Raw genomic sequence first — 24717 nt, 5'->3', positions numbered from 1 at the left:
TGTCGTTGTCGGCTTCCTTTTGCTTTCTTGAGAATCAAATTTATTTTACCAAGTCATGTTGAAGAAAATTTTTATAAGTTTTATGCGCAGTTCAAGTGACGGTGTCAGAGGGGGCGACTGCTTGCCAAATATTACACTGGGCGTGTATTAGTGTGCGTGTGTGTGTATATGTGTGTGGGTGGCTGGGTGTGTGGGGTGGAGTAAAAGTTTGTGTGTGTTCGCCGCACGAAATAAGCAAAATTTGTATTCCTTAAATCGGATGACTTTGTATAAATTTTCGTGTGCGGCAATGGGGTTGCAAGTGTATGTGTATATGTATATGTATATGTGTGTGTGTGTGTGTGTGTTTTTGTTGATGTGTGCGGCTGTGGGTGGCAGCTGGGCGCACAAAAACTTTTCTTTATATATGGTATATATATAAATACTTATGTGTGTGAGATGTGCGCATGTATTTGTGTACATAATGGAAAAATTTTTCATAGAATTTGCACAAAAATGAAAAAGTGCTGGGCGTAAGAAAAAAAATTACAGAGCGCAAAAGAAAAGCAGAAGAAAAATGAAATTAAGCGCATAAGGAAATGAGACACAAAATGTTATATGCCAGCTGTGCGTGTGTGAGTGTGTGTGTGTTAGTGTGTGTAGGTACAACATTTTTGGCAACATACTTTTGCGGAAAATAGAAATAAAATTGAATGGAAGTTTAGCACATAGGCGAGGAGGTAGGCGAGGAGGAAGGAAGGTAGCTTAACACGATTTAAGCCTCAAGCTATTCATACCGTAGGCTCCACCGAAACGGAACCCCACCACGATACCCAGCCCGGATAGCGCACATGTGACCCACACAAAGCAGTTAGAGTTAAACCCAATAAAACCCGACGTATTCCACGTATTCAGCTGGCATGCTTAAGCTTCCTGCAACTTTAGACACCCAATTAGTTTGGGGCTTCTTTAATTAAAGCACAGTCCTTTATGCTTTCTTTTCTGCTTTTTGTTGTTGCTGTCATTCTCACAGTAATATCATCCAAAATGGCCGCATCCATATATGCCACCCCACCGCCGGATCTGAGCAGCGAGGACACAGCGCTCTCCGATGTCTCCAACTCATCCACACTCAACACAAATCGCGGCGGCGGCAGCAGCAACAACAGCACCAGCAACAACAACAACAACAGCAACAACAACAACAGTCACACATTGCAGCCACATGAAGCCACAGCAGCAGCAGCAACAGCAGCAGCAGCAACCACAACAGCCACAGAAATGTCACCCACTCAGCAACCGCAGTTGGACACGGAGTCCAAGTCCAAGTTGAGCGCCACGGGAAGCAACACAAATGAGGCAGACGAAGCTGATGGCGAGGAGGAGGGCGAGGGCGAGGGCGACGGCGACGGCGAGGGCGACGGCGAGGTCGAGACAGACGGCGCTTTGGATCAAACGGCAATGGCCGCAATGGCCGCTGCCGCAGCAAATGCAGCAGCCATGCAGCTGCAGCTGCTGGAGGCGCTCAACGATGCGGCCAAAAAGCGACGCAAGCAACACAATCCCAGTCGCCTGGAGGCGCTCAATCTGAGTGGCGCCGAGACGGAAGAAGGTGCCGCCAAAGCAGCCACAGCGGAGCCAGTGATCGACTACGAGGAGAAGCTATCGAAAATGCTGCTACCCAAGTCCATTGAGAAGCTGAAGGAGACATTCGAGCTGCTGCAGCAGCAGAAGCTACAGCCCGAAGACATATCAGAAGCAGAGGAGAAGCAACTGCTGGAACAGCAGCAGCAGCATCTGGAACAGCAGCAATCGCCAATAAATCCCTATCAAACCTACTGCAAGCAGTGCGGCGAGAACTTTGAGACTGAGTTCAAGCTCAGTCTGCACATGCTGCAGGATCATCAACAGGAGCAGCAGCAACAGCAACAGCAACAGTTGTCGTCGCAACAGCAGCAACAGTTGGCGGCAGACGAGCCCATGGACTTGCTGGCCAACATTCAAGTTAAACTGGAGCGTGCAGATAGTCCCACGCAGCTGGAGCTGCAGCAGCAACAGCAGCAGCAGCAGCAGCTGGAACTGGCCAATGGACATGCCAACAACAACAAGGAGCACGAGCACTGGCTTCAGGCCATGGCACAGCAGCACCAGCAGCAGCAGCAGCATCAACAGCAGCTGCCGGGCATGCCGCCCGCCTTTGCATTTCCGCCAGAGGCAGCTGCCCTTGGCTGGCCACTTTTGGGCATGCCCGGCTTTGGGGGCGTCGAGGGGCTCAATCGGCCGCCACTGCGCATCTTCAATCCGGAGGCCTATTGCGAGTTGTGCAACAAAGAGTTCTGCAACAAATACTTTCTCAAGACGCACAAAGCCAACAAGCATGGCATCTTTGATCCCGCCGGTGATTTGGCCACGCCCAACAACAATATCAGCAACATCAACAACAACAACAACAATAGCGGCAGCAGCAACAACAATAACAACATCAACAATAGCAGCAGCAGCAGCAGCTCCACTTCCATGTTCCAACAGCTGCAAATGCCGCGCGAGCCGCCGCCGCCGCCGCTGCCGCCAGCACAAAAGCCTGAGCCGCAATTGACGCCACCGGCGCCGCCGGCGGTGCACTGCGACATCTGCTCGAAGCGCTTCACCAACGTCTTTGCCATGCGCCGGCATCGCGCCAAGCAGCACGAGCAGCCAGCCACGCCCACAGCCTCGCCGACGCCCCAGACGACGCGACGCGGCAGCCCTAACGAGCAGCCACAGCCTGCCCAGCCACCAGCCGCAGTGCAGCAGCAGGTCAAGCAGGAGCCCACGCCGGATGTCGAACAGAAGCCCTATCAGCTGCCGGAAGGCTTTCGCGAGGACTTCACGCTGGAGCAGGAGGAGCTGGCCTTTGCGCCGCCACCGCGCAAGCTGCCGGCTCAGCTGCAGCAGCAGGCGCGCGATGCCAGCTGTACGCCGGAAAAGCTGCGTCGTCTGGGTGTCCAGCTGCCGGAGGCATTCTGTGAGCTGTGCTGCAAGGAGTACGCCAATCGTTACTTTCTGCGCACGCACAAATGGAAGCGTCATGGCGTCTTTGTGCCACCCGAGGATCTGGGCAAGGAGGAGCAGCAGCCGCTCATGCCCGCCGGCTGGCCCTTCATGCCGCTCAATCTGATGCTGGCCAAGGCAGCGGCCGAGCAGGAACAGCAGCCCGAACAGGAGCCCGAGGAACAGCAGCAGCCGGAGGAGCAGCCACACAAGCGCATCAAACTGGAGCCCTACGACGAGTCAACGCCGCCGGAAAAGCTGGACAGCTCGGCGATGGGCCTGCAGAATCTGCAGAAGCTGCAGTCGATGCTGCAGCAGCTCAACGATTTCAATGGCAAGCGACCGCTGCCGTGCCACCTGTGCGGCCGGGAGCTGGAGCATCAGTATGCGCTGCGTGCACATCTCATGACCGAGCATGCTGGCCAGCTGCTGCCCGAGGGCCATCCCATGCTCTACCAGCAACAGCAGCAGCAGCCACAGCTGCCGCTCAAGCTGTCGCCGTTGGGCGGCGGCGGAGGCGGAGGTTCGCCCGGTGCTGCGGTCACGCCCACGTCGACGGCCAATGAGCTGCGCTGTCAGCAGTGCGAGCGCGAGTTTGCCACAACACAGGAATTCAAGCAACATATCGCCGAGGTGCATCTGGGCCGCATACCCGGTACCAGTCCGTTGCGCGAGGGCTTCTACACGCCGGAGCGTGCCACGGTGCCGGCTGCAGGCGGCGCTGCCGCAGTGCCGCCGCGTGCCGCATACACCATAACGCCGACTTCCAGCTACTGCGAGATCTGCAACAAGGAGCTGTGTAACAAGTACTTCATGAAGACGCACATGCAGCGCATGCACGGCATTGAGATCGAGAACGGCGCCCAGATCGGCGGCGTCGTCTGCAACATATGCAACAAGGAGCTGTGCAGCAAGTACTTTTTGCGCGTCCACAAGCACAACACGCACGGCATCATCGAGGATGGTGCTCCACTGCCCCAGCCGCGTGGCAGCGCCCAGAATGGACTCAAGGCCGAGGCACAGCAGCAACAGCAACAGCAGCAGCAGCAACAACAGCAGCAGCTGCTGGAGCCGGAGATTAATTTGACGCCGATTGGCGGCGACTCCAGTGCCGGCAACGAGCTGTGCCCGCTGTGCGCCCGCCAGTTCCGCAGCGCCAAATGGCTGCGCACGCATCTCATGAACGAGCACGGCGCGGCGGGCATCGAGAAGCTGCGCGACTTGGAACAGTCACAGCCACAGAGCGGCGCCGGCAGCAAGCCGAACAGTCCCACGCTCAAGATACCCAATGGCAATACCGCTGGCGCCGTCGCCGGCGTCAGTCCAGCCAACAATCTTGCCCAGGCGCTGCAGAATGCGCAACAGCAGCTGTTTGGCCAGATGCAGCTGCCCAAGGGAATGCCGCTGCCGCTTCCATTGCCGGGCATGTTCGAGCAGACGCCACGCTTCAAGGAATACCAGTGCTCGCTCTGCCCCTTCACCACGCCCTACTATGCATTCCTCTTCATACACGAGCGCTCGCATGCGCTGCTCAACAATGGAGGTGATGGTGAGACGCATGTGGCCGCCGAGGCGGAACCGCCACGCAACGAACGAGACAGATCCTTTGCCTTGGTGCAGGGCAAGGCCAGGACCAAGCCAGGCCGCGAGCGAGCCGACCGAGCCGATGTGGAGCACAACGAGCCCACGAATCTGACCACCAACAACAGCAGCAGCAACAGCAGCAGCAGCCACAGCAATACGAAGGCTGCCACGCCCACACCCACGCCCACAACGATACACTCACCAGGCACAGTTGCCGCCTCGCCGAAAGCGCGTTCCGCAACCGTGACACCGACGCCAGGACGACGCAGCACCATCAACTCGAAGCCCGGCACGCCCAACGGCATCAACGCCCAACGCTCGGCGGCCACCTCGCCGTTTGAGCTGTGCAGCGATCTGGCCAATGGCAGCGGCAAGCCGGCCAGCTATGCACAGCCGGACAAGTCCGAGGAGGCATATCAGATGCAGGCCTTCCATTTGACGCCCGCCGACGGCGATGCGGAGGGTCTGTTTGCACCCGCCCTTGTCTATTTGCCGGTGCGCGTGCGCGCCTCGGAATCGACCACACTAAGCTTCAGGCTGACACCAGCCTAAGCTTGCCTAGAGTTGGCCACAGGCACCGATACACACACAAATCCAAAAACAACACAAGAGTGTTGCCAGCGTATGTAAGTTAAAGCCCAACCGTTTTGTTTAGAACCATTTACAACAACAATAGCACAATGACACTAGCTTAAAATGCTGCCTAATCATGGGATTAATCTGACAAGAGATTACGAATAATTTGAGTCGCAGCCATAAATCGAAAGCTGTAACAAGCTTTTAAGCTCTAGACCAATGAAAGCACATTTAATCCAGCTCGAAGCTTTAATGAGCCTTAAGCTCAAAATCGAAAAGAATATCAAACTCTTAGCCCAAAGCTCCAAGTGAAATAAAAAAAAACAATTAATTTGACTTGAATCCTTAATCGAGTAATAAACTTTTGAGCTTCAAGCGCTAGCCAACATTTTTTATATACAATAAAAGCACAAAAAATCCAGCGCGAAAATTTAATGAGCTGTGAGAGCTTTATTTAGCTGCCTTCAAAGATTTCTAATTCTTTGAAAAATCAAAGATCTTAAAGATTAATCCTTTGATTATGTAATACAGTCAGCCAGTGTCATTGAGCTTTTAACGAAAGCTACAGCCGGCCACAGTGATGGCAAGCAGTTATCGTCCCACTACCCCAGCCCGTTAACCGACAAGAAGACAAGACAAAATAGTGGAACTACAAAAGACTGAGTGCGCATATTAGTTGAGCTCATTAAAGTAAAGTTTATATACAATAGCTATATAGCTACGGCAACTGCAGATCTGCAGATCTACAAGTATGTGGCATATATAGTGAAAATTAATGCGTTTTGTGTTAAACATGGAACCAACTACACGAAAAAAAAATGGAATATCTATAATTAAAACAAATAACAAGTCCGTTTCAGCTGGCAACACTGTGTGCTAAAAACATATTTTTTTATAAATCCATAACCAAGATAACATGATAAAAACCAAATGAAAACGAAAAAAAAACATAAACATAAAAAACTGCATAACATACCAAACAATACATATATCTATATCTCTAGTGATTAATATCAAAGTTCCTATGCGTAATAGTAATTTTTAAAAGCCATTAACGTATCGTTAACGGGAAAGGTTGAAGGGGAGAGGTAACTTAGTCGAAAAAAAAAGGAAAATTAAATACGTACATAATACATAAGTCGCCAGGCAGGAGAGTTGGAAGACAGGAAGAAAGTGGGAGAAAGTGGAAGGCGTGTGTAGAGGATATATATATATACATATATAACCAAACATATATCGTAGTAGCCATAGCCATGCAGCTTAACATAACAGAGACACACACATACACACACACAGACACATATATGGATATATGGCTGGGTTCGGTGCGCTTAGTTTAAGGGATTTTTGGTATAATACTATATTTAGTAGTGCTAACTAAAAACAAAACTAGAGAGGTACACAAATTCAAGCTTCAGCATATAAGAGAACAATTTTATGCACAAATTTGCTCAAAATCAAAAATATAAGCGAAACGTATCGCAAAAGTAGTCGAAATCAAAATTAGGAGGACAGTTCTAGAGCTAAGTAAGGAAAAAAAGAAGAAGAAAATGTAGGCATGGTGTGCTTATATACGAGGTTCCATAGTCACACACACACACGCACACACACAGATACAAGATACACTGTAGATAAATACGAGCAAAAAGTTTTCCCCGCTCTGCTCTATAAACAAGAACTTTTATTTTAAACTAGAAAACTCGAACAAACATTGAACTTTAAACAAATTATTTGCACATACATCTATAATGTAGTACACCCTATGCCAAAACATACACAGACACACACATATACACATATACGAACTGTACATAGAGCGCATAAGATGTTGGGCACACTTAATAGAACCGATTCAGTGTGAACAGATGATAAAAATGGCGCCAGTAAAGGTTATTTTTTGCAGCAGAAGGCAAACATGAACAACTCAGGGCAAAAGTACAATGACCATTGGTACTTTTTATATACTAAATAAAATACTAAATAAAATCTATAACGATAAAAGCGAAATAAATATAAACAAATAAAAGAAAGTTGAAACAAGTGAAACATATAAAAAGTTATAATCAAAAAAAAAAATGCTACCTCAGACGGACTTGAAAACAATAATTTAAATAAATGAATTTAAATAACAATATGAACATTTATGCTTATAAACAAACAAAAAAAAACAAAAACTTATAGAGCAGAAGTAAATGAAATTTTTAGTGAATTTACCTCAAGATACCAACACAGAAAAGCCATGCACAAGAAACCAAAAAAAAAAGAAAAGAAGAAGAAGGAAAGCACAACAATTTATATATTTAGCATTTAGTTACAAGTATTTATTATTTAGTTTTAATTGTAAGTGGAACATTCCAGCAAGAAAACATTCCCCGAAAAAAACGCGCACAAAAACTGACCAAAAATTACGAAGCTAGTCGCAAAACTAAACAAACCCAAACTCAATCTAGTCAAAGTTGGGGTCTCAGCCAAATGGCCTGGCCATCAAGGCGGTGCCCACCTTATAGTTGATATATATATATATACATATATATACATATATAAACGACAACAATTCGAAGCCAGACGTGTTTGTTTTTTTTTTCAGATCTGCGCACATTTTTCGTATATTATTTAGTAGTATTTAAGGCGTTTGTTCTTTACAAAAAATGTGCGCAGCTGAAAGGGCAGCGCGTCTGAGAAATAACAGACATAAAAATATAAATAAACTAATTGAAGTGAATGCTAAACATAACTAAGCCATAGTCAGGCAGCGAGGCAAATGTTGCTATTTTTAATTTTATTTTTTAAAAACGTGTGTTTTTTAAAATGCTGCGTGCCTTTTAGCAAAATTGCGTCGCTGTCCAACACTTAACCAAATAACGACAACTAAAATAGCACAAAAACAAATCAAGCAAAAAAAAAACCTATAACAGATACCATAAAAACAAAAAAACAAAAAACTAGCTTTTAATTTTCATTTACAATTAAATCTAATTATTTGCATCATTTAATTAAATATCTTCATTTGTAATGTATATATCAAAATAAACATGTGTATTTGTTAAACTTTCAGTTTTATTTAATTTACCTTTTGTTCAATTGATTTCCCAAGCCCCAGAGCCCCGGCGCGAAGCGTGCCACACTTGCGGCCCGGGTGTTAAGTTGTATTTGCCACAAAAAAAAAAAACAAAAAAAAAACCCAAATCTTATCGCAGCCCTTAAAAAACACACACTGATTGCCGTCAATTGACACTCACACGCAATTGTAGACCTTTTTCTTTTTCCTTTTTTATTATTTATTTTATTTTAAAGTAGGGTCTGAGAAATAGGGGCCACTTCTAGTTTGTGGACTTTATGCCGGTCGAACGCCTTTCGGGAGCAAATTATTAAATTGATATTTGATTGGATTTTCGAGCAGTATGCAATTTGTCAACAATGCCCAGTTGAAAATGTATATATGTTAATATCTTCTTCTTTTTTAAATACACTCCACACAATTTGCCTGCAGCAGCCGTTTCTCGAGTTATGTTATCCATGCCACACACAGGCACCCTCATAAAAAACGTGCGTGTGTGTGTGTTTGTGTGCGCCTCGCTTCCGGCTCAACCCCCACGCAGACGCTGATTAGGCTATTTGCTTAAAATAAAATACGAAAAAAAAAAATACCCTCCGAATGATTAGTAAAAAACCAAAAACAAGAAATGCGATAACCAAAAAAATAAAACATAATAGAGAGGCAAAGGGAAAAACTTAGCACACGGTCAAATGCAGCCGTTGTGTGGGTCAAGCGGCGCATTTTCCATGGAAAATTCAAATTGTGCAGCTGCTGCTACAAGCGGCAGAGCAATTGATTAAAAATGTGCGTACACTCATCGAAATCAGCTACAAAAACGCAATTAATTGCGAGCATAAATATGAAATGTCTATGCGAAATGCCTCGACAAAATTTAACAAGTCTCAGAGCTGGGCAATATTTAGTTAAATTGATAACTAACTAGTTTTTTTCGCTGAGTGTACTGCGCACAGTGGGCGCTGTCCGGCAATCAACCCTCGCCAAAACTCGCGGCCTTCTTCGTTAATTATTTGTCACGTGTCCATGCAAATTTCATCTCATTGATTACGCACAGGACATTCGATACTCTCTACAGCTACAACTATTGAGTACACTTTCCACAGATATATATATATACATATGTATGTAATTTATTTGTTGTCCCTGGCTGCAACCCTCGAGGCACGGCAGGCAATTGTGCACCCTCCGCCTTTCCCACTGGCCATGCAAATTGTGTGCTGCCTGCGCGTTTTCTATATATTTTCTATTGAATTTTTATGGCAATTTATAATGGACTGGGCATTTGGCATTGTGCTCGTAATCCTGGGCCAACAATTTTTACGGCAAACAATTGCCAAAAAGTTGTCCCGGCGACCCGCTGCTCTCCCCGTCGCCCCGTCCGGGCTGCTGCCACAATTTGCATGTTTAAAAAAATATGTGAGTGTGTGTGTGTGTGTGTGCTGCAGGAAATGCAATATGCAATATAAATGTGAGTATATGTGAAAAATGAAAAATGCAATTTACTTGACATCGCGACGGCTCTCGTGACGTTTTCCACGGGGTGTTTCATGCAGCAACCAACCCCCACCCACCCCCCTCTACACCCGGCGATTATGCAATATGATTTTAGCACAAAATATTCTGCACCATTTGCCAAATTCTTTATGCAAATTGAAGCGTTTCGGCCATTAAATAAAATGACATTATTACAATTCGCCCGATTTCCAATTTTCCATATATATATATATATATATACGTAGCGCACATTTCGCCTGGGCTTGAGCGCATTTATCTATTTATTGATTTCATTTCGTAGAATTACATTAATCAACAACAATTTCTGTTATAGAGCGCACAAATCAAAATTGACAAAGAAATTAAAAGAGAATATATATAGTACTATATATATATATAAGTATATATACATGCTTATATGTGTAAATGGTTAAGTAAACAATTTTACAAAGAACTTGCAACGTACCTTTTAAATGAGCATAAATCAAAATTTTTGGCCGCAGTTACAAAAAGTTCTGCAGAGCTGGAGAGAAAATCAAAAATAAAAACCAACATTTTATTAGACTTAAGAAAAAACACAACACAAAAACGAGATCAAAATCAAAATTTTTAATAAAATTTAGTTTTAAGCAAAATTCAAAATTGCATTGAAAATTAATTATTAAAAAAAGATGTTGAATTAAGTTAGAGACGAGCATGAAATCAAAAAAGCGAGAAAGAAAAACACGAGCGAAAATCAAAATTATATTAAATATGAGAAATCAAAGAACACTTTATTTTGCAATTGGCAAATATACATACAAAAATATATTATATTTAAATATATATTATATTTAACATTTTACTCTTCGAAAAAAAAAAAAAAACTTTGTTATTATGTAAAACTATGTGTGAAAATCTAAAAAAAAAAACAACCCAAAAACTTAAAAGTAATTATTTATATATATATATTATTTATATATATATATATATATATATATAAATATGTGCAAGAAACATTTATGATCAAGAGCCAGAATCAAAAGCAACAAAACTGCAAAAACAACAACAAAAGACACCCATTATCTCCAACCTAGCCCTTTCCCCGTTTCCCCTCCCCTCACTCCTTTTGTCATTCGATTGTAAGCGAGCATTTATCAAAAATTGTATGTGTTTTAATGATTATATTAAATATATATACAACCATATACATATATATATTGTATGAATTTAAACCATTAAATATAACAAAAAAAAAAAAAAAAAACAACGAAATGTATTCCTTTTAAGCGCACCAGAAGAAACCCTCGAACGTGTCATCATCTCTGCTTATTACAGTCTGCTTGGTTTTCCTTTGATTTTCCGCGTCACTTTAGCTTGTGAAAACTTCTAAGCCGATTTGGCCAAGAGACAGCCACGCTTCAGTCTGGTGCTGAGCAACTTTTGCAGTCTTGACATTTGCTTTCAGATCGGAGCAGTCGCATCAGCCTCAACTTGTAACTGGGAAATGGGAAATGGGAGCTGGGAAATGGGAAATTTTCCACCACCCACCACACATGCTGACTGCCACCCCAGTGGTATGCTTTGGCCAAAATCAGAGTATGTCAATATTTGTATTACATGTGAGGATGTTCTTATCAATAATTTTTATAAAAGAATGCGCCGGCAGATTGGGAAACATTTTGCCGGAAAAGGAATTCCAGCCAGCCTCAGGCGCGGGGGGCGGGTGTGGCCCGGCCGGCGCGTGTGTGCCTGACAGTTCCATAGATGTTGATGGGTGCTTCCTGCTGACCTCCCCCCCCCCCCCCCCCCCCCCCTCCTGGCAAAAAGAAAGGAAAAACTTTTCTCACTTGAAAGGCTGTTCGTATATAATTTTGCCAAATACTTGGCAGAAATATGTAATCTGTAATATGTAGAAACAGAAAGATTCGAAGGGCGTCACTCAACTTGTTTCTCAGTTTGTTTATTTGTTTGTTCTGCTTATTGCTTGGCTCCATCAACACTTGGGCTATCTTTACTCCAGGGATGTGCTCATAATGAGCTGGCCAGGCTAAGTGCCGCCTTGGCCAGAGACCGTCAATTGATAAAAACCTCTTGTGACAGAGCTGGTCATTAAGCCAGAAAAAAACAAAATGGAAGGGAACACCATAAAATACAACTTGAAAATTAGTTTTTAATCGATTTTACAATCACACACGCAGTCAGAGCCAACAAATTATACAGAAAACAGCCGAAAATACATAAGTGCTGCGGCGTCGAGACCCAATCAAATATGCTCTATATACTCCATGTTTTTGTATGTTTGTGTATATAATTTGGACTCTCAATTAAATTGTGCAGGCGGAGGCAGGCGACAAGCGGCGCCGAACACAAACAACGACAACAATTTTGTCACCATATGCTTTGGCACCATTTTCGAATGTCGTCGCTCCTGTGCCCTGTACGCAACTGGCCATTGGGTATGCATGACTTGTAGGTGCGTTTGTTAATTGGTAAGAATTGGGTCTTACACAAATTTAGAAGAAAATTGTGCTACTTTGCAATGCCCAGTAAATATATTAGACAACTAAACCAGCTGAAAAAGAAGCTGCTGGTTCGAATTTTAAGTGTGTGAATGCAGAGCACCAGTCCAGACAGTACTTTTAGAACCCAAAGTTTAGCGAGGTTTTTATGTATCCTACAATTCTCGGAAGATAAATTGTTGGAGTTAACCAACTAAAAAGAAGATGCTGGCTCGATGCCCAGACTGGCGTGTGAATAACCCTTGCAGAGGTTAAGTATGGTACATTGTCATTATGAGTTATCTAAAAAGTTGCCTAATTTAGGGAACAAAACAATGGGTGTGCGAGTTCGAACCTCTTAAGAGTTTGAATCTATTTCTATCTTAGCCCAGGCTTTTTCAGCTTATAATATAATAATATTAGCAATAATAATAAAATAATATGAATAATATTGCAATTAGTAACTGCCAGAAAGCGCAGCACATCACTTCTAAGCACTAGTACAGGGTATCTAACATTCTATAAGTGCAATTAGATTGGTTCGTCGCGCCGCAAATGCGCGCCAGTCCTTAGGTCGTCGTGTCAAAAACCCACAGAGCACGCCAGGCAGCCAACAACAACAACAACAAGAACAGCAACAACAATAACAACAACAACAACAAACTTTAATAATTTAACTTATTATGGATTTTTGGTTCGAGAAAAAATATATTTTAGTTACTTTTGTATACCCTTGTGGACGGTATGCTAGTTTTGTCAGGCAATGTGTAACGCATGGAAGGAGACATCTCCCAGCTCATTGAGTATAAATCTTCTGAATCAGCATCAACCGACGTATCGGTATATATATATCTATCCGTCCATGGGTCAGTCCGTCAGTTTCTATGCGAACAGGTCTCCCAGTTTTAAAGTTATCGTCTGGAGACTTTGCAGGCCGTCTTTATGTAGCAGGCAGTACATATGTCGGATTGGACCACTATATCATACAGCTGCAATAGGAATGATCGGTCGAAAGGTGTTCTGTTATCCAAGATATTTTAAAAAAACTCAGCATTTACGAGCTTCACTTTTTTCTCATAACTGCTTAATCGTAAGGCTAATGTCAAAAAGGGTATTCAATCTACGGCGTGCCTCACCTTCTTACCTTTACGTTTTTATTCATTTTCCACAGAGGGTGGAAATTTAAGGTTTTATTTCGGCGGCATAAGCACATTAAGTCCGAAATGTGGCAATTTAAATAAATGACGCGAATGACACGCACTAAGCGGGGCAAAGCGCGAAGCAGCAGGAGCCGGGGGGTTGCGGACGGAGCTGCTAAAGTTGCACTAATGAGTTTTATAGAGTATATATATGTATATAGATTAGAAGAGAAATGAAAACGCGACAAACAAGAAATTTTGTATAAACTATGCCAGGCTCTTGCCCTGCGGATAGAGCAGACGCCGCAGCACCTGGCTGTTGACGTGCAACTCAATCTGGCCATAGCCGCCGTGCAGCAGAACCAGCTCCTCCTCCCGCAGCACATAGGTGGTGTCCTCGGGGTACAGTCGATAGCGCTGGAACAGCAGAGCGGCCGCGTCACGCCTGAAGATGTCCACCGCCCGATGGGCAGCATCGCTGGCCAGCTGATAGCGTCGCCTTGTTGTCGGATCGTCGAGCAGCTGCTGCGCCTCCAGTTGCCCTGGCATGCGCAGCATGGCCAGCTCCAGCTGCAGGAGCAGCCGGCGCACAATGAAGTCGGCAAACTTGCGCCGACGATACAGGCGCATCAGCTTGGCCACCGTGTACTCTATGCGCAGGATCAGGCGCTGTTGGATCAGCAACATTATCAGCAGCGGGCAGAGCACCGTGGCGGTCAGAAAGCACAAGAGGCACGGCCGATGGCTGATGTGCAGCACCATTTCCCGCCAGTACAGCAGATCCCGCTGCTGGCCCACGTAGCTCTGCTCCAGGAAGAACGTGAGCAGCGCAACAAATAGAATGGCTGAGGCCACAGTTCGATAGCGGCGCTGCAGGCAACGCTTCAGCTGACCCAAGCTGTTCATCTTCCCGTTGTCTCTTTCACTTTTTATGAAATAAAAATTTCATTAAAAAAAAAAATAAATAAATACAAATTTTTTTGGGTTTTTTTTAACTTTTGAACGATTTTAAAAAGCCATTTAGCTGATGAATCGAAAAGCTTTTCAATTTAAAGACAGATAAACAGAGATATAAATAAATCTATAGCTATTTAAAGCTAAGCCCAACCCACAATCGTATACTAGTTCAAGCTAGCTTTTTCTTTAAAGCTGCTTTTTCTTTAAACCAATTGAGAATTACAAAACGGGTATAAGAAATTGATTAATAGATAGAAATATATTTGATAACGAAAACTTAGCTTGTTACACAAGATACCCTAACTTTTGCTGTTGCTAAAGGTAACCATGGGGTAACTTACGCCTGTTCGAGATATATTACATATTCCCCGTCCCTTATATGCCGCCTATATCTAAAGTCTTCGGCTTGACATTGCCTCACTCCTACTTCAGTCTGCTCAATATACATTTCTTATAATACTTTCAATCTCAGCTATGTATGTATGGCATTGCATTCGGAATATGATTACAGGTAGATAGCAGAAGAAGCAGAAGCGTCAGCATTTTATTAAGTACGGCTGGGCACAGCTTTCACTTTCCAATCTGCTTTGGCAGCTAACCAAACGCACGAGAAACCGAACCAAAGCCATCAAACTAAACTGGGATTTTGTTCAGTTTGTTGCGTTTTGAGATTTTTTTCTCTGTTTTCCCCTTCAATTGGATACACACACACGCACACACACACACACAGTGGGTAGGGCGTTGATGAGTGTAGGCCAAAGCCAAGCAGAAAACTGCCCCGAGCAACACACACACACACACTAGTGCACACACACGCAAAAGCCTATCTACATGTATGGTTACGCAGCAGCAGCTTAGGTAAAGGAGGGAGGGAGAGGAAAGGGGGGGAGAGGCATGCGGAGCAGAAGAAAAAGTAGGCAGGAAGCAAGCAACAAGATGGCAGCACATTTTCTATGAAAGTTAAGAGAAAAATAAGAGGAAAATTGTAATTTTCATCAAAATAACGAAAAAAAAAAAGTAGGAGAAGTAGAAAACTTTCATTTTATTTTATTCTGACTTGACCTTAAAGAAAACGAAGCTAGCATGCGAGAAGTTTGCAGTCGACTATTAGTTACCCTAAAATGCAAAGGAAGATATAGAGAAATCGTACTCAGAAAATGTATTTACTTGCTTCGATTTACGATTCTTGGCATATTCGTATTTAATATAACAATTCAGTTTTTAAGCAACAATTGCCCGTTGTGCTGAAAATATTGCAACTCGTAAATATTTTCATATACAAAATGCGGGCTAAATTTGATCACTGTTCAAATTTGGCATCTACCAAAATATGGATAGACAAATTTGAGGCCCAAATTATGAATATTTATTATTTTTCTTTATTTATATATATATATTCATATATAGTATTGAAAGAGTATCCTTTGATATTTTAGTATATAACTTTTTCCAGCACACTTTTGTGCAATTTCCTTTGTAGGATATAAAAGATGTGCATGCTGTTTGTAGTCAAGCATTTAAAGGACCCGTTTTTACGAGTAAGTTAACCAATATATATATATTTTTTTAATTATATATATTTATATGTATTATTTATATATATTTACTTATATGAATTATGCCCTCTTTAGATATTTTAGGCAATAGGAGTAATGTTTCTTAACCTACTTTCTTTAGAACGTCACACGTTTTCATTTCTCATTTCTTTTTTAAATACCTATATATATTCTATAAGTTATACTATCAATAACTTAATACACAACCCTATTCGTTTCCATGATCGTGTCACATAAGCTACCATAGCGCTAATGTGCCCAGCTCACTTTCTGATGCTGAGCATAATGAGTAGCTTGTGCTCGCCTCCACTTATGCATGAGTATGTGTGTGTGTGTGTTTGTGTGTGCGTGTGTGTGAGTGAGTGCTTGTGCATGAGCTAGCCACAGCCGTGCGTACACAATCATGTGTGTGTGTGCGTGTGTGAGCGATACGGTGCGGCTATCGAAAAATTCCAAAATAAAAAGAAAAATTTAACGCAAAGGCAAAAGGCAGAAACTTTTCGGTGCGAGGGGAGTAGGGGGCGGAGTTCCAGTGCGAGAATGTGCCCAAGGATGCTGTGTTACTTCTCCAGCTGCTGCTGCTGTTGCTGCTCTAAGGCAGCTTCTCCAATTTCAGGCGCATGACGCCGTCGCCCTCAGAGATGAGGGTGTCCATAGAAGTAGTTGGCGTCGATGTTGTTGTTGCTGTTGTTGCCTTTTGGGTGCGTGTGTCTCGTATTAGGCAGCGGGCGACGCGGCGGATGCTAAAGTGAAAAGTAGTAAATTGAACTTTTTTTCCTCCTTCTGGTTGGCTTTCGCTCGAGCACTGGGGGCTGGAGTTTAAGGACTCGGAGTGAGGTCTTAGGTTTCCTTTGGGCCTTCGCTTTTATATTTTGTGGGCAATTTGTACTTTTCTGCGTTCAGCACTTTTCGCAGTTGTTGTTGTTGTAGATGCTTTCCTTACTTTCTTTTCACTTTCATTTGTGTTTTATTTTACGGCATGCATGTGTGTGTCCATATATGTGTGTGCGTACTTATTGTAGTTTTTGCTATAGCAGCTCGCATGCGGCTGCCTTGCTTATTTATCGCTTTTCAAATTAAAGTTGAGCGCCTGGGCCACTGGTAAATTATTTATAGTCATAAATATAAGCTTCAATTAATTAAAATGTGCGCAAATCAATCGCAACTACACAGATATAGTATGCAGCATATCTACAGAGAAATAGTCCTGTGAAAATCAAATGCTCAAGAAGCTGCCACAAATATGCACTGGAGTCAGACAAAATTGACAAAAATATAAATAGCCTATATCTAAACATATATACTGACAACTAAATACACAAAGTACAAGTTGGCAACAGCAAACAGCACACACGTGTGCGTCTGTGTGCGTGGCAAGCAGCCGCCTGAGCAGCAGCTGAAAAGTATGCAATACTTTTTGTTACACTTGATTTTGTATTGTAAAACCTAGTCTAGGCTCAATTTATGAGCACACAAAATCAATAAAAACTAAACACAAGTTTTGACTGTAACAAACAGGGGTTCCCCCCCCCTCCGCTCTCCTCCTCCGCTTCCCGCTCTCTTCTCCTGTTACAGCACTCGCTCGTAAGTAGTTCCAATTTCAATGCCAGCAATAAAATTTCGATAGAAAAATCGTGAGCGTAACAGAAAAAAACAAAATGCTAAAGCCAATGGCAAAAACAAAATTAATTAATTTATGTGCCAGTCGGAATTTTCCATGGCAATACACACACACACACACACGCAGAGGCGGCAATACAGGCGCGCACACACACACACACACACACGGGCTACAATCTATGTATACAATTTTTTCCAATTTGAACGTCATCATCCAACAGTTTTGTCCTAATTTCGTCGACGTTGTTGCTGTTGTACGCTGCTGTTGACAACAACAACAGCAACAAGGACTCATTACAAAAACATAATAACAAAATAAATATTGAAAGAAATGGCATAAAATTATAAAAGCCTCGCACTGGGCCCCAAAACAAAATAAGCGACGCAACTTGACAGCAACAGCCTAAGATACGGTCCCGCCCCGCCCCCGCCTCCGCTCTCTAACCCCGCGCACCCACACTAGTGCGCCACAAAAACTCGAAAGTGTGGCGCCCCCAATGCGCCAATAAATTTCATGCACTATCACACGGACACACACACTCACACGCACACACACACACAGACGTGGCATGAAGTGCGTAAGCCGCTTATGACTGTGCGTGTGTGCGTATATAAAGATGTCTGTGTGTGTGTGTGTGTGTCGAGTTTATATTAAATAAGTAAAAAAAAGGGGGCGATACAAACAATCAGACGATGACCAACTGGCCCAACACCGTTCCCCTCCGCCCCGCCGCCCCCCTTGCCCTTTTGGCCATTGCAGACTTTTATTTTTATCTTCTGGCTGTGGATGACAAACAGCAGCAGCGCATCAATAACGGAAAGCAACAGCAAAACTGAAATGTATTTGCGCAGATACTTCACACACACACTCTCCCTCACACACACACACACGTACATATCTATTAGCTTTCAAGACCTGCTTGCACGCTTTCAATGACAGCCTTGAGCATTTTTTCGATTTTATCTGCTTCCAGAGCCAAAATATTTGTTAAACTTGAAAATGTACACGCAAGCATAAAACATTCAGAAGAAGTTTTTTTTTTAAAAATTGAGTTAAACTAAAATTTAATTAAATACTTTTGCCAGGTGAGATCTGTTAACTTTACCTTTACCGTTCAATAAATCAGAAACACGCGTGTCTACAAGGGTATTAAAATCTTCGGCGTGTCGAAGATATCCTTACAATCTCATTATAATTGGTTTTTCTTTTACCTAGCCAACTGTGCATTGTCTCAATTTCCAATCAATGATATAATGCTTTAATCCGGCAGACCAGTTTCTATGAGCTACTTTTAGAATGAGAGACTAGTTTGCACAGAAACTAGACATGGACATATAGACTAGGTTGTTTCGGATGTTCAAGAATATATATACTATATTTCAAGTCAGCTTCTTACCTTTTGGAAGGCTATGGCTTTCTAGCCAAAATATGGTTAGATAAACGCTATATTTCGGCCCAAAGTAAAGTATACTTTGGACCAGACTCTGTCTCAAATGTTTGTTAGAAGGAAGCATCTCCGACCCCATAAAGTATATATATTCTTGGTCAGAATAAATAGCCATATATAACTCTATAACTAGAAAAATCTTACGAATAAATGTTAAATCATAATTAAAGATTGAGCTGCCTAAAAAATGCCTCATATAGCAAAGAGGCCTTAGTATGGAGAAGCTATATATCTTACTGAAATACTTATAGTCTACAAAATTTCCCAAAAATGCAATCAATAACTTTTGAGTAAACGCCCAAAGACCGGCCTGCCTGTGAAAGTGTGAGTATTTTCCTTGACACGTGCCTTCATTGAAAAGTCATAAATTACACAACCAACCCCAACAAAAACTGGCCATAAAGAAGCGTCAACTATAACACCAAAAATAAATACAAAAAAATACAGAAAAATATAAAAAAAAAACAAGAGTTTTTTTCTTATCTTTTTATGGGAAATGTCGCAACCCGATCCCGCAGTGGACGCCCTGAGCCCCGTGGACAAACACACGCGCCAATAATATCAAGAAATCGAATATGTAAACATAAACACATAAAAAAGATACAGATACAAATGCATGTGTGCTGTGTGTGTGTGTAGATACATGAGAGTGTGTGCGATGTAAGGGCTTGCTTTGTATTTTTAAAATTCCCCTTAATCACACACTTCTCGCTCTCTCTCTCTCTCTCTCTCTCTCTCTCGCTCACTGTCTCTGTCTTGCATTGTCCGATCTGGCAGCTGCTTTTCAAAACTGAAATTGAAAATAGAAATCGAAACGCGTGCGACGCTCGCGACTGTCACATGCTCCAAAATATCGGAAATGGATAAGGGTTAGGTTTAGGGGCATATTGGCAGAGGCAAGTTTTATGGTCTCAGCTCGCAATTGAACGTGAACGCATCTGACGGGGCCAGCTGTAAAGGTCGTGCCGAAAGGGTTGCAGCTCGGGCATAAATCAATTGTGCACCATTTTTCCAGCATTTTTCATTGAAAATGTGTAAAATTTTCATCAATTTTCTCTCGCCTTTTTTTTTGGCCCAAAATCACAGGGTCACCAAATTACTTTTGAGCCTTGCATATGCATTGATCTGTGTGGCAAGGGTTGTAACCCTTTTAGCCCCTCGCTGGCCCGGCAAGAGTTGCAATTTGCTGCGCATAATGCGAATTTTCCAGGCACGACGAAAAAATTGTCAAAAGTTTTTCTGCACATTTTACGCAAAAAAATGGAGAGAAAAACAGGCAGCAGCAAAAGGTTGAGGGTTACGGGGGTAAAAAGGGTCAGCCAAATGCCGCCGCGCATTGTGTAAATAAAGGATCAGCGGCAACTGTCACAGGACAATGCGAAATTCATAAATTACATTTTTGCCAATTTTTGAGCACAACAAAAATAAGGAAAATTAAATAAATTTTTACGTTTTTTTTTGGTTTTTTTTTTTCGTGAAACTAATCTAGTGGAAGGGGTACAGGGGTGGGGTGAAGGGTTGTGACACATTAACTGAACCCATTAAGCAGCGCAGCCAACCCCGCCGCCGACCTCGACCCCGACCAAGCGCACGACACGCGCGGGTCAGTGTCAATCCGACCAGCAGCCGTAGCCGTAGTCCAAACCGGATTAGACAACGCGAACCCCAGCAGAAAAAGTGGGTAAAAAGTTCGAAAAAAATACAAAAAAAAAGGGTCCAACAAATAAAGGGAAAATGCACAAAAAAAAAACTATGCGAATTTGAAAAAATTGGAAATTTTCAATAAATTGGCACAGACGGTGACAGAATTAGAAAAACAAAAACAACAAGAGACGAGCCGGAGAATAATCCTCTTAACTGCGAAAACTGTCGCAAAACGGGGAACAAAGACTGCTGAAAAATGGACCGTAGGGAGATTCCTTGTTTGCAAATGCTAGTTCCTTTTATGGGCAATGAGATTCCTTTTGAAATGAAGGGAAACTAGGCGCAAAATCAGCAAATTAAGTGCCAGGCTAAGCCGAACTTATGAAATGGTTCGTTAGATTCGATTATTGTAAATGTAAATTAATCTAGTTGTGCCACGATTATATAGTCTACTGGAGAATCGCGCCGTTCTAACATATAGCACAAAACTCGGGCACCATATAACTATTACTATATTGATCGCTATATAGAAAACTGCCTGTACTGGAAATTTTGACCTATGGCTATATAGAATATTTGAGGGTACCATTTTCACATGAATTTCGACAACAAAAAACGTTGCCAGATTTTGATAACTAATTGATCTACAGGCCAAACCATGAGAATAAATCCAAACCTCGTGAAATTCGGTTGAGTTTTGGCCGAGTTATGGGGGTGGGAAATTTCGATCTATGTCTATATAGGATATTATGAGGGTACCGTTTTGACATGAATTTCGACCAAAAATAGCGTTGCCAGATTTTGATGCACAATAAATATAGAGGCCAAACCATGAAAATAAATCCAAACCTCGTGAAATTCGGTTGAGTTTTGGCCGAGTTATGGGAGTGGGAAATTTCGACCTATGTCTATATAGGATATTTCGAGGGTACCGTTTGGACATGAATTTCGACCAAAAATAGCGTTGCCAGATTTTGATGCACAATCAATCTAGAGGCCAAACCATGAAAATAAATCCAAACCTCGTGAAATTCGGTTGAGTTTTGGCCGAGCTATGGGGGTGGGAAATTTTGACCTATGTCTGTATAAGATATTTTGAGGGTACCGTTTTGACATGAATTTCGACCAAAAATAGCGTTGCCAGATTTTGATGCACAATAAATATAGAGGCCAAACCATGAAAATAAATCCAAACCTCGTGAAATTCGGTTGAGTTTTGGCCGAGTTATGGGAGTGGGAAATTTCGACCTATGTCTATATAGGATATTTCGAGGGTACCGTTTGGACATGAATTTCGACCAAAAATAGCGTTGCCAGATTTTGATGCACAATCAATCTAGAGGCCAAACCATGAAAATAAATCCAAACCTCGTGAAATTCGGTTGAGTTTTGGCCGAGTTATGGGGGTGGGAAATTTCGACCTATGGCTATATGGGATATTTGAGGGTATAATTTTTTACATGAATTTCGACCAAAAATAGCGTTGCCAGATTTTGATGCACAATTAATCTACAGGCCAAACCATGAAAATAAATCCAAACCTCGTGAAATTCGGTTGAGTTTTGGCCGAGTTATGGGGGTGGGAAATTTCGATCTATGTCTATATAGGATATTATGAGGGTACCGTTTTGACATGAATTTCGACCAAAAATAGCGTTGCCAGATTTTGATGCACAATAAATATAGAGGCCAAACCATGAAAATAAATCCAAACCTCGTGAAATTCGGTTGAGTTTTGGCCGAGTTATGGGAGTGGGAAATTTCGACCTATGTCTATATAGGATATTTCGAGGGTACCGTTTGGACATGAATTTCGACCAAAAATAGCGTTGCCAGATTTTGATGCACAATTAATATAATAAATATAATAAATCCAAACCTCGTGAAATTCGGTTGAGTTTTGGCCGAGTTATGGGAGTGGGAAATTTCGACCTATGTCTATATAGGATATTTCGAGGGTACCGTTTTGACATGAATTTCGACCAAAAATAGCGTTGCCAGATTTTGATGCACAATCAATCTAGAGGCCAAACCATGAAAATAAATCCAAACCTCGTGAAATTCGGTTGAGTTTTGGCCGAGCTATGGGGGTGGGAAATTTTGACCTATGTCTGTATAAGATATTTTGAGGGTACCGTTTTGACATGAATTTCGACCAAAAATAGCGTTGCCAGATTTTGATGCACAATTAATATAGAGGCCAAACCATGAAAATAAATCCAAACCTCGTGAAATTCGGTTGAGTTTTGGCCGAGTTATGGGGGTGGGAAATTTCGATCTATGTCTATATAGGATATTATGAGGGTACCGTTTTGACATGAATTTCGACCAAAAATAGCGTTGCCAGATTTTGATGCACAATAAATATAGAGGCCAAACCATGAAAATAAATCCAAACCTCGTGAAATTCGGTTGAGTTTTGGCCGAGTTATGGGAGTGGGAAATTTCGACCTATGTCTATATAGGATATTTCGAGGGTACCGTTTGGACATGAATTTCGACCAAAAATAGCGTTGCCAGATTTTGATGCACAATCAATCTAGAGGCCAAACCATGAAAATAAATCCAAACCTCGTGAAATTCGGTTGAGTTTTGGCCGAGCTATGGGGGTGGGAAATTTTGACCTATGTCTGTATAAGATATTTTGAGGGTACCGTTTTGACATGAATTTCGACCAAAAATAGCGTTGCCAGATTTTGATGCACAATTAATATAGAGGCCAAACCATGAAAATAAATCCAAACCTCGTGAAATTCGGTTGAGTTTTGGCCGAGTTATGGGGGTGGGAAATTACGACCTATGTCTATATAGGATATTATGAGGGTACCGTTTTGACATGAATTTCGACCAAAAATAGCGTTGCCAGATTTTGATGCACAATCAATCTAGAGGCCAAACCATGAAAATAAATCCAAACCTCGTGAAATTCGGTTGAGTTTTGGCCGAGTTATAGGGGTGGGAAATTTCGACCTATGGCTATATGGGATATTTGAGGGTACAATTTTTTACATGAATTTCGACCAAAAATAGCGTTGCCAGATTTTGATGCACAATTAATCTAGGGGCCAAACCATGAAAATAAATCCAAACCTCGTGAAATTCGGTTGAGTTTTGGCCGAGTTATGGGGGTGGGAAATTTCGACCTATGGCTATATGGGATATTTGAGGGTATAATTTTTTACATGAATTTCGACCAAAAATAGCGTTGCCAGATTTTGATGCACAATTAATCTAGAGGCCAAACCATGAAAATAAATCCAAACCTCGTGAAATTCGGTTGAGTTTTGGCCAAGTTATAGGGGAGGGAAATTTCGACCTATGTCTATATAGGATATTTTGAGGGTACCGTTTTGACATGAATTTCAACCAAAAATTGCGTTGCCAGATTTTGATGCACAATTAATCTAGAGGCCAAACCATGAAAATAAATCCAAACCTCGTGAAATTCGGTTGAGTTTTGGCCGAGTTATGGGGGTGGGAAATTTCGACCTATGTCTATATAGGATATTTTGAGGGTACCGTTTTGACATGAATTTCGACCAAAAATAGCGTTGCCAGATTTTGATGTACAATTAATCTAGAGGCCAAACCATGAAAATAAATCCAAACCTCGTGAAAATCGGTTGAGTTTTGGCCGAGTTATGGGGGTGGGAAATTTCGACTTATGTCTATATAGGATATTTTGAGGGTACCGTTTTGACATGAATTTCGACCAAAAATAGCGTTGCCAGATTTTGATGCACAAATAATCTAGAGGCCAAACCATGAAAATAAATCCAAACCTCGTGAAATTCGGTTGAGTTTTGGCCGAGTTATGGGGGTGGGAAATTTTGACCTATGTCTGTATAAGATATTTTGAGGGTACCGTTTTGACATGAATTTCGACCAAAAATAGCGTTGCCAGATTTTGATGCACAATTAATCTAGAGGCCAAACCATGAAAATAAATCCAAACCTCGTGAAATTCGGTTGAGTTTTGGCCGAGTTATGGGGGTGGGAAATTTCGACTTATGTCTATATAGGATATTTTGAGGGTACCGTTTTGACATGAATTTCGACCAAAAATAGCGTTGCCAGATTTTGATGCACAATTAATCTAGAGGCCAAACCATGAAAATAAATCCAAACCTCGTGAAATTCGGTTGAGTTTTGGCC

The 24717-nt window shown here is 42.4% G+C and overlaps 2 protein-coding genes across 3 annotated transcripts; one reads left to right on the top strand and one right to left on the bottom strand.

Moving 5' to 3' along the window:
* Window positions 1-1026: 1026 nt before the first annotated feature.
* LOC115771211 (alpha-protein kinase 1) lies at window positions 1027-5145 on the top strand. The gene is made up of 3 exons (XM_030716810.1): window positions 1027-1186; window positions 1285-1307; window positions 1477-5145. The coding sequence occupies exons 1-3, from the start codon at window positions 1027-1029 to the stop codon at window positions 5143-5145; spliced, it is 3852 nt and encodes a 1283-aa protein (XP_030572670.1).
* A 7749-nt stretch (window positions 5146-12894) lies between these two features.
* LOC115771084 lies at window positions 12895-14324 on the bottom strand. 2 transcript variants are annotated; one of them, XM_030716637.1, is made up of 2 exons: window positions 13343-14324; window positions 12895-13187 (listed from the first exon to the last, which is right to left on the bottom strand). In XM_030716637.1, the coding sequence occupies exon 1, from the start codon at window positions 14241-14243 to the stop codon at window positions 13605-13607; it is 639 nt and encodes a 212-aa protein (XP_030572497.1). In that variant the 5' UTR covers window positions 14244-14324; the 3' UTR covers window positions 12895-13187; window positions 13343-13604. The 2 variants fall into 2 exon arrangements, with proteins under 2 accessions (XP_030572497.1, XP_030572496.1); XM_030716636.1 differs by lacking the exon at window positions 12895-13187 and adding an exon at window positions 13263-13278.
* Window positions 14325-24717: the final 10393 nt, after the last annotated feature.

Source organism: Drosophila novamexicana, unplaced genomic scaffold (assembly GCF_003285875.2).
Source record: "Drosophila novamexicana strain 15010-1031.04,08,12 unplaced genomic scaffold, DnovRS2.1 tig00000024-arrow-pilon, whole genome shotgun sequence".
NCBI classification, from domain to species: Eukaryota; Metazoa; Arthropoda; class Insecta; order Diptera; family Drosophilidae; genus Drosophila; species Drosophila novamexicana.
The sequence above is the reverse complement of the archived record's forward strand: the minus strand, read 5'-3'. Positions and strand labels throughout refer to the sequence as shown.

Excerpts from the sequence above, each read along its gene's own strand:
- LOC115771211 (XM_030716810.1), top strand. The coding sequence starts at position 1,027 with ATGGCCGCATCCATATATGCCACCCCACCGCCGGATCTGAGCAGCGAG. Across the intron at positions 1,187-1,284 it reads CAACAGCAACAACAACAACA|TTGGACACGGAGTCCAAGTC; the intron begins GTCACACATTGC and ends CAGCAACCGCAG. Across the intron at positions 1,308-1,476 it reads GACACGGAGTCCAAGTCCAA|GCCATGCAGCTGCAGCTGCT; the intron begins GTTGAGCGCCAC and ends GCAAATGCAGCA.
- LOC115771084 (XM_030716637.1), bottom strand. The coding sequence starts at position 14,243 with ATGAACAGCTTGGGTCAGCTGAAGCGTTGCCTGCAGCGCCGCTATCGA.